This window comes from Podarcis raffonei, chromosome 12 (assembly GCF_027172205.1).
Source record: "Podarcis raffonei isolate rPodRaf1 chromosome 12, rPodRaf1.pri, whole genome shotgun sequence".
NCBI classification, from domain to species: domain Eukaryota; kingdom Metazoa; phylum Chordata; class Lepidosauria; order Squamata; family Lacertidae; genus Podarcis; species Podarcis raffonei.
Window position 1 is genome coordinate 50,278,291 of NC_070613.1, and position 16,331 is coordinate 50,294,621.

Genomic DNA, 16,331 nt, shown 5'->3' on the forward strand with positions numbered 1-16,331 from the left:
TATTTAGGCATCTCTAATTTGGTTTGGTAGTAATCTCACATGGAAAAGTCCCACAGCAAATACTTTTGGGGCAAACTCTTGCCTATAGGTATCTTCAGTTCACAGAGGTCAACATTTTGCAGTCACCTTGGTGCAACAGAAAATTTGCAAAACATTTAAATCGACTGCCTTTAGTTTGTTAGCAGCTGAGAAAACAAGTTTGCATTTCATATACTGTATTTTTTGCACCGTAACACTCACTTTTTTCCTCCTAGAGAGTAAGGGGAAATGCCTGCGCGTGTTATGGAGGGAATGCCTACGGGTGGCATGCCTACGGATTTCCCTCCTCTAAAAACTACGTGCGTGTTATGGTCGGGTGCGTGTTATAGAGCGAAAAATACGGTATGTAAAACCATTTTGGAACTTGGCAGAGATGGTTGGTCACTGTCATGCCACTGCTTAACAGGTTTCTTAATAAAGATATCAGAAGCATTATATAGTTTATTGCTTCAGCCGTTCTGTCTTGGAGATTTATCCACTTGGCTGACATCATTTTGCTAAATCCTTCCTTGAAATGTAGATTTCCAAGGAGATTATGCATGCTCAGGAAGGTGCTGGTTCTAGCAAATTCATAACTGTTGTTCTTCCAATAGGCGAGGCTCAATTGAAATAACAACAAAGGGAATTCAAAAAAGTTATGAATTTGCTAGAATCAGCAGCTCCCGGAGCATGCATAACGGCCTTCACTGCACCAAAAAAGTGGACACTTTAGAAACACATATTTATCAGCAATATGAATATTATAAGGCAAGTTCATGGCTGAGGTCTCCTGCGCCAATACTGATAGGCATGAACTGCTCTTAAGTGACACATCAAAATGTTGGTTTCAATTCAAGGCACTTGGTTGTGTCTTCCTACCTCTGGCTTCTGGCTCTTCAAGCAGACTGATCCATCATGCAAGAATTTTCCCAATCTTAATCCACAATTTAGTTTTCAGAAATGTTTGTGAATAATTGTTTTTACTTTTAACATAATAGGTCTTATAACCAACTGAAGGCATTTCAATCTCTCTGTCGCAGTCAATAAGAATTGTATGGACAACACCTAGCAAATAAGACTCGGCAAATGACCCAAAGCAACCCCATAATATATTGTACTTTTATGTTGTAAACTGCCCTGAGATCTACTGGTATAGGGCGGTATACAAATTTAATAAATAAATAATTAAAATAAAGTATAAACGCAAAAACTAGGGGTTAGATTCAACTAGCCTACTGCACTAGAACTCCTGCTAGCACAACAGGGCTTTCCCCTTCCTCCTTTCCATGCTCCAGAACAGTGCGTGGTGGGGTAGAGGGGAAATATTGTTTTGCCCACCAAGCAGAAATGCTTCCACTGGGGCAGAATGATCAAATCAGTGCGATGTTGAATTTCACCTTTGCCTTTATCAGCATTTTTTATAACATAACCACTGAGTATTAAAGAGTTGGTCTCAGTAAAGGGTTGGTCTCAGTCCAATTTAAAAAATGGGCAAGGATGCACATCACAAACCCCCCACCACCACAAGAGCTGCAACTTAACTGGCCGTCTTTACAGGCTTTCCAAAAACTGGATTTCAGTAAGCAGGAATTGGTATTTCAGAACACACAGAAACTTTTTTAAAATATACAGTCTACCACAAGGAGACAATTTTTTTAAAAAAAATCTAGTTAATAGAGATTAATTAAGTAAACACTCTTAAGTTTACTTATGTCATGTAACATTATACTTAACTGATGCGTTCTGGACTCCAACAAAGTAAGTCACACAAGGCCAGTCATGACTAACAAGTCTCATTGATTTCAATGGGGCTAAAGGATGACTAACTAGCCTGCAAAAAGTCTTGATATCCCAGCCTGTATCAATTATTTTGTATTACTTCATCTTTTTTCTTGCGATGTATTTTTCAACTGGCTCTTTAAAAAATGGGGCTTGATTTTAAAGGGTTCACTATAACCAAAGCTACTTAGTATGGGAATTTACTTTTCTTCTTATTAAACTCTGCTTTTCAAAGCATGAGGCAATCTGGCATCATCCTCTAACCTTGTATATCAAAACCAGCCTCTCACCTGGTATACGTTAAGTCAGACTCTTTTTGCGCAGCAGTGAATGGTGCGTCTCTCACTTTTGGGTTTAAATATATTTTGGAAATATTTTTTTAAAGTTGTGACTATTTCACATAAATGGATCTCCACATAAAGTAGGATGTTAAGTGACCAAGTGGAGCCTTTACTACCACAAAACTATGCAGACAAATGAAGTCTCAAGGAACATTAATTCTGGTTAAAATTTAAGAGTTTATAACAGACCCTCCAACCCTGGGGGAAAATAGGCATTTACAGTGGACATTATACTCAACTAAAGGATTACCAATTACAAGAGGGAGCCACAAGAACAGGGAACTAAGGGGTGGACATAGACCTGACTCTAGCAAAGAGGAGTATCCTAAGTGGAATTCCCACTGGTGGAGGGGAAGACAAATTTTGAGGATTTCCCTCTCCCAGTACAAGCCCCAGGGCTACTTTGTGCACTGCTTGAGGGTTGGGGGACTCTCCTAAGCAGCATGGGTGTGGGGGCTGAAGGAGGAAGGGACAATCCACAGGCAAGATCCCTGCACTGGATCAAAAACCTGCTGCATATTCAAGGAACATTCACCGTATTTTTTGCACCATAACACTCACTTTTCCCCTCCTAGAAAGTAAGGGGAAATGTCTGCGTGTTATGGAGGAAATGCCTACGGGTGGCATGCCTACGGATTTTCCTCCTCTAAAAACTACGTGCGTGTTATGGTCGGGTGCGTGTTATAGAGCAAAAAATATGTCAGTGGAAGTCAGAAGATGAAGTTTGCATCAAACCCTAGGTCTTTAGTTTTGTTGGCTTTTTTTTAAGGTGGGGGAATCTGGCCTCCTCCCAAGTAAAATTCTCTACCCTGCCCTCACTCCGAACAAAGACACAAAGAGCCCTGATGGAAATGCAAATTTCCTTCTTCTCTCCCTCCCCCCTTCAAATTAATCACTTGATAAGCAGAGAAGGGAGAATTAACTACTTCTCCTCACTGCCTGTGAGTATTTGCTTCTGCAGGAGTGTGAGAGTGTGTGAGGTGCATAGCTTCTTTTGGCCCACCCAACATGCGCCCCAAAGAGTTTGCCATGGATCACATCCACTAAGTTTAGCCACCCCCATTTTAAGGAACGCATCTAAGGAAAAAAACAACGGGCGTGCTTTTTCACAAACTACCCGGCTTCGTAAAATGACATCTAGAAATCTTGAGTGACAAATCACCACCTTGCAGCGACCTTATTGATTCATCAGCCATTGCCTCTATGTTTTATTGCATTTCAGCCTTGTATTAAAGCACGAGTCTGTTAGCCACAAGTGTTGAGGAGCTATACATCTGCATATGTACTGTATGTGTGTGGGTGCTCTATCCCTCCTCCATACTCAGCTTAGAAGCCAAGTGGGCTAACTAGATAATGTAAGCCCTCTCCTTCACAGCAAGCATAGCAATGCAGCACACTGCTACAGAAGGGTCAGGGCACTCTGTGCCTCCACTGCAAGCCCCCAGCAGGCGGTATTTTTTTAAAAGATAATTTACCGGCGAATTAGTTATGGGCTTAGTTACAAAGTTGGTTTGACTTGATGCCGGTTGTCAACTTCCCAACAATCATTTATTGAAATCATCAGCCAGAAAAGTTGTAAAAGAAGCTTAAAGGTAAAGGGACCCCTGACCATTAGGTCCAGTCATGGAGGACTCTGGGGTTGCGGCGCTCATCTCACTTTATTGGCTGAGGGAGCCGGTGTACAGCTTCCGGGTCATGTGGCCAGCATGACTAAGCCACTTCTGGCGAACTAGAGCAGCGCACGGAAACGCCGTTTACCTTCCCGCCGGTGTGGTACCTATTTATCTACTTGCACTTCGTGCTTTCGAACTGCTAGGTTGGCAGGAGCAGGGACAGAGCAACGGAGCTCACCCCGTTGCAGGGATTTGAACCTCCGACCTTCTGATCAGCAAGTCCTAGGCTCTGTGGTTTAACCCACAGTGCCATCCACGTCCCTTCCATACACACAAAAAAAGCTTACAAACCAATAAAAATAACACAATACTTTCTGGCAATCATCAATTTTACAATCAGATAGCTTAGTCAGTAGAGCATGAGACTCTTAATTTCAGGGTTGCGAGTTCAATCGCCACATTGGGTGAAAGATTCCTGCACTGCAGGGGGTTGGACTAGATCAGGGGTTGGCAACGTGCAGCCCATGGGCCAGATGCGGTCCATGAAGACAGCTTTACCGGCCCACAAGTCGCCCTCGAATCGAGCTGCCCACTTGATGAGTCCCCTGCGCGCTGTGACTCGCTGAGCGGCACTGGAAATTACGTCTGCGCATGTCTGCGGCGCTGGAAATAGCGTCTGGGCATGTGCAGAAGCGATTCCCGGCACCGCAGACATGCACAGACATGATTTCCGGTGTAACGCTGCGCCAGTCCCTCTTATTTTTATTTTGGAGGGGAATGGCAGGATCTTCCTTCACCCGTGGAGAGGCTTTTCTGAATGTGTGTGTGTGTGTGTGTGCGTGCTCAACTGTGCACTGCGCATGTGTGATTGAGATGCACCTGGAGAGAGACCCAAGTTTGTGTGGCACGCAGGGGGGAGCAGCATCTGGGAACAGCAACAACTGTACTCTTTAAGTCTAAGTTATGTCACACCCCTCATGACGGTCATCCTGTGCCTGGCGCCCACAGCACTTTCTCAAAATTCAGAATATGCCTACTGTTCCAAAAAGGTTGGCAACCTCTGCTCAAGATGATTATCAACAAACATGGACTCTCAAGCCCCTGCCCCTTTTGTGTATAGCTTTCTTAATCACACCTGTTTTACCATTTTTAAAGTGTTTTAAGTTGTCTCAGTCCAGAAGACTATTAAAATGTAGATATTATGCAAATTAGGGAAACTAATCCAACCAAAAACATGGGAAGAATTTTAGAATATTTCAATTGACAACAACAGTGAGGACAGCTTCATGTATTCTATGATTAAATGCCTAAAAGTCTATAAATTCAGTTTTAAATGGAACTCTTTTGTCTGCAATACAAGTTCAACAAATTTGAGTTGAACTTTAAATTACACTCTAAATTACTGGTTGAGACTATCTTTCTTCCCGAGCGGCCTTGCTCCCCTGACTATTAAGGACAATTTCCAATCGACATGGAAACAAGCAGTGAAAAATATAATAACAACTCTAGGCTTCAACCCACAGATTTTACTTGACATGGGGTATGAACAAGCTAAAAAAATATATTAAACAGTGTGTGGAAGACACAGAACATCAAGCAGACCTAGCCAGGTCTCCCAAATTTCTAATCAGTGAAACCAGTAGATACCTCAACTCCCAAATGCCATATATAACCAACCTTGAAATCTCAAAACAGCGAAGGCCTTTCGCTCTGGCCCATTGTCAGACCCTCCCGATAGCCATTCAGAAAGGCCGTTATAGGAAGATACCATACGAGGAGAGGAAATGCCCATGTGGTTCTGGGCAGCAGGAAACAACGGAACATGCCTTTTCCCATTGCCAGTACTATGTAGACATACGAGCCAGGTTTATCCTGCCTATCCTGCACAAATTCCCAGGACATACAGAACAACTCAACATCTCCCTACCACTCCAGAATGAAAACCCAGATGTTACATTCTCAGTTGCTAGATTTTGCGCTTCCATGATGGATATTCGCGGAAGGATGATTTGTGCTGCAAACCAGTCCTAAACCGAAGGCCCATATTGCAAGACAGTTATTCCCCCAAGCTCCACCCCTTATAGTTGTTTTAACTGTGTGTCTTTTAGTCCTTACCTGTTTTAATTATCAGTTCTTATTCATCAATTATCTGTGTTTAATCTCGTACTCTATTCACATGTTTTATCCTATGCTTGTTTATTTGTTCTTATTTTCCTTAACAATTACCTGTTTAAATCCTAACTGTTATTTTATTCTTATGTTTCTCTTATGCTGGTCTGTGACTGTAATAAAGTTTCTTCATTCATTCATTCATTCAATTTGTTGTTTGTACAAAATGGATCCCCCCCCCCCCGTTAAATGCACTTGCATTTATTACCATTCAATACTACATGTGCCTGTTTTCTAATGAATAACTTCATTTAAAATTTTCCTCATCAGGAATTAACTTGTCTAAGCCTTCTCAACAAATCTGGATTGAATGTACTTTTTAAAATAGTCTTTCAAGTTTGACATTATACTGGCAAAAGCCAAGGAGGAATCTTATTAACGTACTTACTTTTAACAAAATAGCAACACACTGAAAAATCATTTAATTAAAATAGTATGATCTTGGGCCTACATGATAGTAGTACGCAGCAATTATGTTAGATACAGACTGAGAGCCTTAATCTGGTTAACAAGGGATATAACTTTATCCTCTTCAAGCAGCACCTTACACACAAAAAGTCTACTGCCCAGAACTGTTGTCTGCCAGCTTCACACAGCACCAACGTAATATGATTTGAAGGTATCTGAATATTTCTAACAAACACTCGTACATTTTCAAGCAGAAAAAGAAATGCATTGCTCTGGAAGCTTCCAAAATAATATGAGGGAACAAATTTCAAAGAAAAGCTTCAGAGTTCCATCTATAGAATCACCTATGCTTCTACCTCTCATAATGGAAAATTAAGGTTCAAATTCAGTGGTTTTAAACAGAAAAACTGTTAAGAACAGAAACAATTTCCCATATATCTGAATTCTTGGTACACTTAAGGTAAGGTTCAGTCAGACGCAAGTCTTCATTCATTCTGCTAGCAAAAGTAGAAATTCTGAAAGTCACATTTTAAAAGGGATCCAAATAGCCTGCAAGTGGAAGACTTTGGCTTGTGCATGGAAGTCTCCAGTTTTCTCCCACTAGCTGCAGCCCTTTGCACATCTCATGCCTTTCCAGAGGGTCCCTCAACAAGCAGAAATAGCTTGGGCTCATACCTGATTGCACTGAGGAGACAGAAAAATCCTGTTGCCCGAGTGAAACTTTGCTTTTGTCTCTTTGCAACCAAGTCAATATATCCAGGTAACTAAATCATCTACAAACTAGATTATCTACAACATACAGTATTGTTTTTGATTGTATTTTCTTTCTCATGACATTGTTCAACTTTGTTATCAAGAGTGAATATCCCCTAGATGTGGTGAATGGTGGATTTAAGCAAGAAAAAGCTGCTAGATCATCCTACACAATCCTAACTGGATCTGACATTTTATGCAAAGCTTCTCCATACCAGTGTCAGTTGACTTTCAGAACAATGCTATTTTTTAGTACTTCTGCTAGTGATAAAAAAAAGGTGAGTAGACATGTTTGGGGGGGGGGGAATCTAACAGAATTTTAGACATGTTGAAAAATCTCATTTTCAGACAATTTCAATTATACAGACATATTTGAATTTATGAAGAAGTGGCACTTAAAACTTTTAAAGCTAACCATTTCCAAAGTTTGTCTAACTACACATATCAATGGTATAGGATTATGCAAACATCTTAAGAACTACAAAATACTCAGTCTAAGCTATTGTCTAATTTCCAATGGATTAGAACACAGACATCATAGGAATCCACTGTAGAAGAATGCCTTATTTTACACCTAGATATGTATGGCTATTATCTATAAGTAATTACATCTTTCTTTTTAGCTTTCCTTCAGTTTCCTAACTCCTGCTGAAAGATATACCTTGAATAAATTATCTGAGCTGCTATTACTAAATATAAACTCCAAGACAAAGTCAATGCCCTAGACATTAATTTGCTGCCCCATATATTATCAAGTTCTATAAAGGTCAAATAACCCTGTAAGGTGATATTTTAGGAGCATTTGTGCAAATCATAAAGTATCTCCAAAAGAAAACATGCAGAAGAACCCTAGTATGATTAGTTACAATGCCATCTTTAAAAAGCAAAACATTACAAATACACAATTCTAAAGCAAAACAAAACAAAACAAAAAAATTGGCATTAGGGCTCTTCAATCCTCTAGGCAGATTGTTCAAGGATGGTAGCAATGGCAAGCTCATGTATAATGTCAATCTGACAGATGCTAAGACTTAAGTATCTTTAATACAGACAAAGGTTTAAAAAACATAACCCTGCATTCTCTTCAAATAATGACTTTGTACAGCAAAGTATATAGACTTTCTCACTGCTGATACAGAGATGGCATGTCCTCCTCATAGACACATAAAACCATTGGATATAGGGCTGGCAGACAATTCTATGTCTACTCTTATTGTTGCTTAAAGCAAATTTAAATTTCAGAGCTCTAAAAGCTATACAGTAAATGAATCTTGGTGTAACACAAATATGGGCTTAACATAGCAAGGTTGTTTCAACATTCAAACGCACACAAGCTAAGTCTAATTGACAACAAAAACAAAGCTGTACTCACCATCCCCAACAGCCATTACACAGTTGCAATGCTACCAGGAGCTTTTTCCAAGGATACAACTTCAATTTGAGTGACTATAAGTGCCTGCGCCACTCTCAATCCAGTGCAGCGTGAAGACGACAGAGCGCTGTGTGACCCAGTCAGATCTGCAGTTCTCTACTGCAACCAGCAACAGCTGCTACACCACTTCAAAATAAAGGTCCTGCTTCTTGCAGGAAGCTCCTTCTATCCATTATAACCAGCCTCTCTCCTGCTTAAACCTAATAACACACTTGCCGGTACAGGAAGAAAAAAAATCCTTCCCTAGCCGTCTGCCTTTTTCTTTAAAGCTATTGCTCACATGCAATGAAGGTTATTCGACAGGGACTTTTAATGCAGTCATCAAAACACAAGGCATGCGTCCAGTAATCATTTTCTGCTTCCATTCCCTAAGGATTCATGTGTAATCAGCAATGAGCACATGACCAAATGATTATCTGATTTGCATAGCTATGAACAGAAGATGTGTCATATTCTTCTTTGGCCTTTCTTTTTTTGCTGCCTTCTCAATCTCTCATTGTGTTCAGCCATCACTGGTTGCTGTAAACAAATCACGTCAAAGGCAGACCTTCAAAGGCTTTTCTATTCAAAGAAAGACGTGCCACTTAATGAAGATTGCTCCTGGTAAAGACACTGACAAAACCCAAGCTAGCCACATTATCCCAGGCAAAAAGGCAGTGTACTTCATGTCTGAGCCACACACAAGAGTCAAGCAAGGCAAGCACTTCTCAAAAGGAATTTTTAAAACTGACAAAGCAATATGGTAACACATAGATTAGCAAAGTATAGATTAGCAAACTCATTTCAGTGAAACCTTTGCTGTTGCAAGGATTTCATATGAAATCCTTGCAACAGCAAACGGTTTCACTGAAATGAATTTTTAAACCAAATATTCACACACAGAAATGTTTCTGTTCTCCCCCTTTAAACTGGAAAGGGCTATAGATCGTTTAACTATGAACGGTAGAGACAGACTGCTGGAATTTGATTAGTGTGTTATCATGGTTAGAGTATTGGACGAGGGCCACAGAGACTCATATTTAAATCCCTGCTTAGCCACAAAGCTAACTGGGCGGACTTCTAGAGTACTGTGAGTTCTGGAAGACCTGCTCCCTGTTTTGCAGGTCTTTCCCACCTGACCTGGGGGGGGGGCGAGCCCTGACTGAACCCAGCTTTTAGCGGGGTTTGTTGTTGTTTTTTTTGATAAAAAATTCAACACTGGAAAGTGCAAATATAGTGAACATGCTGGATGAAAGACCCTCCCAAACCTATTTTTGACTTGCAATGTTTTAAAGTACTCAACTGCAATTAGTTTCCTACTGTGTAAATAAGGTTGAACACATCAGCCCACACATTTACAGCTAAAAGGAGTGTAATATCTAGAACCAGTAAAAGTATTAATCCCAAACAACGACCTTGGTTCCCCGATTACTATTTGGAAATTTGTATTTGTGTATATTATTCATAGTGTAATGACTGCAATGAAGTAACATTATTTACAAACTGCGAGTCATCGTCCCGTCCCCCCCGGTGACATTTGCATGGTAACCATCTCAAATGGAGAAAAGATGTTGAGCAATGAAAAATGTATGAGACCCAAACAAGTGAGAAATATATGTGGTTCAAACGCACATGTACTTTGTGTCATTTGTTTAAAGTGATGCAATCCTAAACACCACTTTAACATTATGTTTCAAGTCTCTGGCAAAGAAAGTTTCATGTGTGCCTTCCCCCTCCATTTATAAAATGGGCCATTATGAGAACAGATAAGCTGTTGCATTTGGATGACTGCAAAACCCATTCAGACCATTCTGGTGTTTCTTGTTATTGTGAAAAAGGTACAAAAGCTGAAAACTTCAGCCATTTAAAATATAATGTAGGGATCCTCTTAAATCCTGTAGAAGAAACAGCATTTACAGAACTCAGCCTCCCAGAAAAGGAATTCAATGGGCTCTGCTGCTGACTGCAATATCTGTTTCCATGGAAATGGTTGCTCATTTGCTAATAAATAGGGGAAGCTTAGCACACCTCTTGTTTGCAATACCACATGAGAGAGACAGCTGATAGCAGTCTTAAGACTTGGGAGTAGCTGACAGCCACATCAGAAGTGTTATGCAGCACAAATGCCACGCAACATAGAGATCTAGATATTGAAGGTATTTTTATAGGTTAGATACCTGCGTAGACTTGCAACTGAAATGCCATTTTGTACCTACTGTGTGGTTATGTAAGATGAAGAGAAAAAGAACAGAAACCACAACAGTAACTGCGCTTCCCCACGCCATAAGGCTATGGTTTAGCCACCATAGAAAAAACATTATTAGAATGATACCCACAGACTGAAGGTAGTCGGGAGTCAAAATAAAGACTTTAACCTTATCTGCAAAAATATTTGTTTGTAAGAATGGTTTACATACATAATTGGAATAACGGCAGAGAAGCTTGCTCGCAGAAGATAAAAGGGGAGATTTTATGAACGGGGTGTGCTAGGAATGTAAAAATCCCTGTTCAAAGAAGCCATCACTGAATCTCATGCAGATATTCTCAACAGGGTGTGAAGTAAGAATAATTTCTTAGAGGCAAAGTCTTAATTCGGGGATACGGAACTTGTGGCCCTCCAGATGCTGTTGAACTCCAAATCTATCATCCCCAGCTAGCCTGGCCAATTGCCAGAGATAATGGGAATCTTAGCTCAACAACATCCAGAGGGCCACAGGCTCACCAGTCCTGATTTAAGTGAACAGTGTATGGTAATGCAATCAAAAATAGCTAAAGAAGTACATTTGTACTGGAAGGGTTAGAAACACAAGCAATAAGCAGTAGGAATACATCTCGCACATGAATGACTGCAATATAAATACTGAAAGCAAATGAAAAGTCTCTCAGTCCACAAGTGAAATGCTAGAATGAAAATGCATGTTCAACATGCCAAATTTGCACACCACAGACAGGAATCCAACTGCACACACTGCGCTCCCAGGTGACCTTTTGATCTAGCGGATGCCTCTGCTAACCAAGAGGTGACTGTGGCCAATTTGCCCTTCCATACTCAGCAATTGACAGCACCTTCCATGCTGTTCTGGAAGCCGCCAATTTTCAGAGAGTGCGGAAAAGAGGGAAATCACAAAAATTGCCTCTCTTCTTCAGACAGAGAAGATGTGTGTTGAAACAAAAGCCCTTCCATTAAATCAAGGGCACCAGTTGGGATTCTACACTATGTAAATCATGAAAAACTCATAAAGAAATGCATATTGTATATTCCTAGACAAACTGATCAATATGTAATAAACAAATAAGTAACAAGAGACCAACAAAGACAACAAAATCTAACAACTCTCAAAAGAAGCTAGAGGCTGAGAGCCAACAGGGACAGATAACTGTTTTCCAAAACAGTTTCCTAAACCCAGACCTAGGTCACATTTGCTTCCCATACTGCTTTAACAGTTCCGAGGTGCACATGTTAAACAGCGCCAATACTTCCTTCTCAAAATTGCATAGTACTAACTAGTTAGATGCTATAAAACAAACATTAATACCATACATTTGCAAAACCTAAATCCATATCTAACTTTTGCCGTATTTAACTAAGCCTAACCTTAGTTGCAGAAATGCTAAAGACAACTTATACATGTCAAGCAGCTTAAAATACTCAAAATTCAACTTTTTATATATTCATGTCAACATACACTATTGGATACTCACCACTGAAGTTGCTTGAAATCATATTGCCACCGTTTTTCACTTCATCAAATTTCATAAATATTGTTTGTAACCTAAGAATAAGAACAAATATATATAAATAAAAACACACATATCATTCCTTTTTCAAATCAAACATTTTAAATTACAATTTTAACAAATCCTGATTTTTTCTAGGACTCAAATCCCAGTTTCTAGAAAACCCAATGATGTCACAAATACAAATAATCAAGCTAAGCTGGTGATCACAATTCACAATGTTATGTTTGAGTCATGTTCTAGTGTGTATTTTATTAAGACTACAGCAGGAAGAGAAACCATATTTAAATGCAGTTTTGCAGTCAACATGCATCAGTCAGGCACACAACCCCTTTCTCCCTACCATGGTCAGAATCTCTCTTCACAATTAACTGCAAAACATACTCACATCTATTTAGAGTTCACCCATCTATTTCTTGGTTTCTGTTAGAGTTATTTTCCCTTTGGTTCTGTCCAATATTCTTTTTCTCCTGCTAGTTTGTCTCATTCTTCTACATATCCAAGCCATTTTAGCCTCTGTGTCCTATTTTCAGCAACTAATGTTGGCTGGTTTCCTGGTGCTTGCTGTTCCTAGAGCTTTCTAATCCTCCAGATGTTAGATTTGCTAATTCTTTTTACGTAGCCCATAATCCATCACCCTGTTTTATTATTTAAGATCCATAACCCAACTTTCAGAGTTACACATCCTCTGCAAGTCCTATTATAAATCTTTAAATTTCAAATTGTACAAAGGAATGCTCAAAAATATGGTGCAAATGATACTCACTGTGTATCAGTAGTTAAGTGGCACCACATCAAAGTATTATATCTGAAATCAGTTCGCTTGGAAATATAATTATTGAGTGAACTGATCTGGGTTAGTTTCCACTTTAAAAGACAATGCATACACAACCCTACTGGAAATAGCCAGACTTCTATGGCTACAGTGCTTGCATTCCTTGAAACCCTCATTTCAGTTTGAATCTCTCAAAGCAATGATTAACTTCAAAAAAACAACAACAGCAAGAGTAACAAACATGTGATTGGTAAGTGTTCAACATTACTGCTTCTTGAAAATTCCTCAAAAAAGGAGAAAGGAAAGTATTTACATTTTTAATAAGTCAGTTTTTTGACCACATAGACAAATGGAGTCTCGCAAGAGCAGGTGCTTCAAACCTTGGGGAAGTACTTATAGCAAAAAAGTTGGAGGGCAATGTGGCTTTTATTCTTATTTTTAAAACTCAAATGACCAGAGCACTGTTGAGGCAATTGAGAAGCCTATCTTCCATCTTGCAGACTGCCATTCAAGGGCACTTTGTGTGTCTATTTAAAGATGAGTTGTTTACCTGTAACCAATGTTCTTTGTGCTGTCACACACATAGGGGTTTTTTTTTGCATTTCTGTGGATGAACTCTACAAAAGTTCTAGAGCAGGAATGAGGACTCTCTGGCCCTTCAAATGTTGCTGAACTACAGCTCACATCAGCTCTAGAAAGAATGGGCTTGCAACGCCTGGAGGTTCAAAGGTTCCCTGTGCCAGTTCTAGAGTGTTAGTCTGAAAATGGAAAGGAAAGCTGTGATACCCTCTTGGAGAGGAAGGAGTCTACCTTCTCGAGGTGGCACCATGTGAGGCAGAAATTTGAAGGGGTATGTTACTGAATTTTGTTGCATAGCTGAAGAGAGAGCTATTGCTGGTCCCAAGTAATGGAGTCCTATGCATCTATGTGGAAGGGCGCAAAAATATGAGAATACAATGGGTGAATTAAAGATCATATCAAGCAGTACAATGTTCTCACCTAAGGGGCTCGTATCTTAGGAATGGTTGGAAAGAAAGTACTTTATGTGGTATGATGTTTCCTTGTGAAACAATGATCCAAAGGATATCTCAATGTTTAATGATGTCAAGTCTATCTAAACAGTTAATCATAGTGGTGTTGTGGTCTAAACCACAGAGCCTAGGGCTTGCCAATCAGAAGGTCGGCAGTTTGAATCCCCGCAACGGGGTGAGCTCCCATTGCTCGCTCCCTGCTCCTGCCCACCTAGCAGTTCGAAAGCACGTCAAAGTGCAAGTAGATAAATAGGTACTGCTCTGACGGGAAGGTAAACGGCGTTTCTGTGCACTGCTCTGGTTCGCCAGAAGCGGCTTAGTCATGCTGGCCACATGACCCAGAAGCTGTACACCGGTTCCCTCGGCCAGTAAAATGAGATGAGCGCCGCAACCACAGAGTCGTCCGCGACTGGACGTAATGGTCAGGGGTCCCTTTACCTTTAAAATAGAATGCGGCATAAACCCCAAACCATAGTCTTTGCTTTGAGAAATCTTACCACTGAAAGGGAAGTTTTCTGTCCCTGTGTTAGTTTTCTGAGTGAAGATCTCATTAATTGTTGGATCTTTAGGTGGTGTCTGGATGCTTGGAACTCATCTGTTATTTGACTAGCCAATTTCTCTATCTTTCTGTAACTGATTCAGAACCTGCTTTTCATGAGACACTCTTCACAGAGCACTATTATAAAATATACATCAAAGCACAAATAAATTTTGTTTTAACACATCTCTCTCACATTACTGCTAAAATCCAGCACCAAACCAGCCCAAGGCAACTTAAACATACAAAACCAGACCATAACACAATTTATAATGAACCACTGAAGGCTGTAATGAAAAGGTGGACCTTCAAAGTCCATCTGGAGTATTGAGAGATAGGGCTTGCTTGATCTCATGTGGAACTGAATTCTACTACTGTGGGGCCACTGCGAAGAAGATCCTGTTCTGTGTTGCCACCAGCCCAATTGCATCCACAGGTGGGCACATAAGCAGGGCCTCTGAGAAACATCTTCAAGGATTGGACTGGCAGGTTGACCTGGGTGCAGGGAATCTTTTAAGCAACCTAGTTATAAACCATTTACCACATCTTTGGAAACATATCACTAACCAGGAAAACTGGTATAATTTGGTGTAATATGCTCCAACTGCCTCTCCCCTACCAGTAGCTGGACAGCGGCATTTCTACCAGTTCAAGTTTCTGAAAGACGCACTTCCAAAATTTAAAGGCAACACTATGAATAGAACATTACAGTAGTTCAGCCTGGATGCTACAGATGCATGCATAGCCATGGATAACCAAGGTACACTCCTCCAGGTAGAGTCAAAACAGAGGAACAAGCTGAAGATGATAAAAAGAACCCTTAGCTATTACTGCCATCTGAACGTTCCCATTTGGTTCGGAGTCCAGCATTACTCCTAGTTGCACTCCTAGTTATTCTTTAGGGGGAAGTGTAACCCTATCCAGAACTACTTACAAATCTCAATCTAGGGGAGTCTCTTTCCCCATACACAGCGCTTGGATTAATCTTCAACTTGTGCCGTCTCAAGGCACAAATTCAGAAGTTCAACAGCCTCCCTAGGACCAGCAGATGGAAAAGACACGTGGAGAAGTCACATCTGCATACTGATGGCACTTTTGTTTGAACCTCTGGGATGGCTTACCCCAGTAGTAAATGCACATGCTGAACAGCATAGAGAATAGAATACACCTCTGAGGAATTCCACAGGCCATTGAACAACAGAAGTCTTCTAGCACCCACATTTTCCAGGAAAAACCAGAGCCACCCCTCTAGGCCCAACTTAAACAAGTCTAGCATACTGTATTTTATGGTATCAAAACCCGCAGAAAGGTCCAGCAAAACAAACAGCGTTACACTCTCGTCATAAATCATCTACCAAGGTGACCAATGCTGTTTCTGTTCCCACGTTCCCAAGCTAGATATGAAGCCGGATTAGACATGATCCAAATATTCAACACTGCCTGGAGTTAGTTGTCCAGTTACCACTAGCTCCACAAGGAAGAAATATTGGAGACTAGGCAATGGGTCTCCCAAGCCAATAGATCTAAATTTCAGGTTCTGAAACTAATAGGAAGCAGAGTATCAGGTCTTTTAAGAATGTTTCCAGAGCCCCTTTGTGTAGGAACAGAACCTTCATATGTGGGACTGTACAATTCTTCAGAAGAGTCATTCTCCCCTTTCCATTTGCTCTGCAAGTCCCATAACAACAGAACACAATTCTAGGCAAGTCACATGTATTATTCAATTTGGGAAGACTCAAGCCTTTTTTCCTTGACTT

General features: G+C 40.4%; 1 protein-coding gene across 30 annotated transcripts in view; it reads right to left on the reverse strand.

The window, feature by feature from the left end:
- The window catches only part of CLASP2 (cytoplasmic linker associated protein 2), a 122,356-nt gene that overhangs the window by 85,876 nt on the left and 20,149 nt on the right, over positions 1-16,331 (reverse strand). For 29 of the 30 annotated variants that reach the window (XM_053410229.1, XM_053410210.1, XM_053410209.1 and 26 more), the window contains one exon: positions 12,195-12,265. In XM_053410229.1, coding sequence (XP_053266204.1) covers positions 12,195-12,265 — 71 coding nt within the window. Of the gene's footprint in view, positions 1-8,453; positions 8,813-12,194; positions 12,266-16,331 lie in introns of those variants that run through there. The other variant, XM_053410237.1, reaches the window with a different exon arrangement.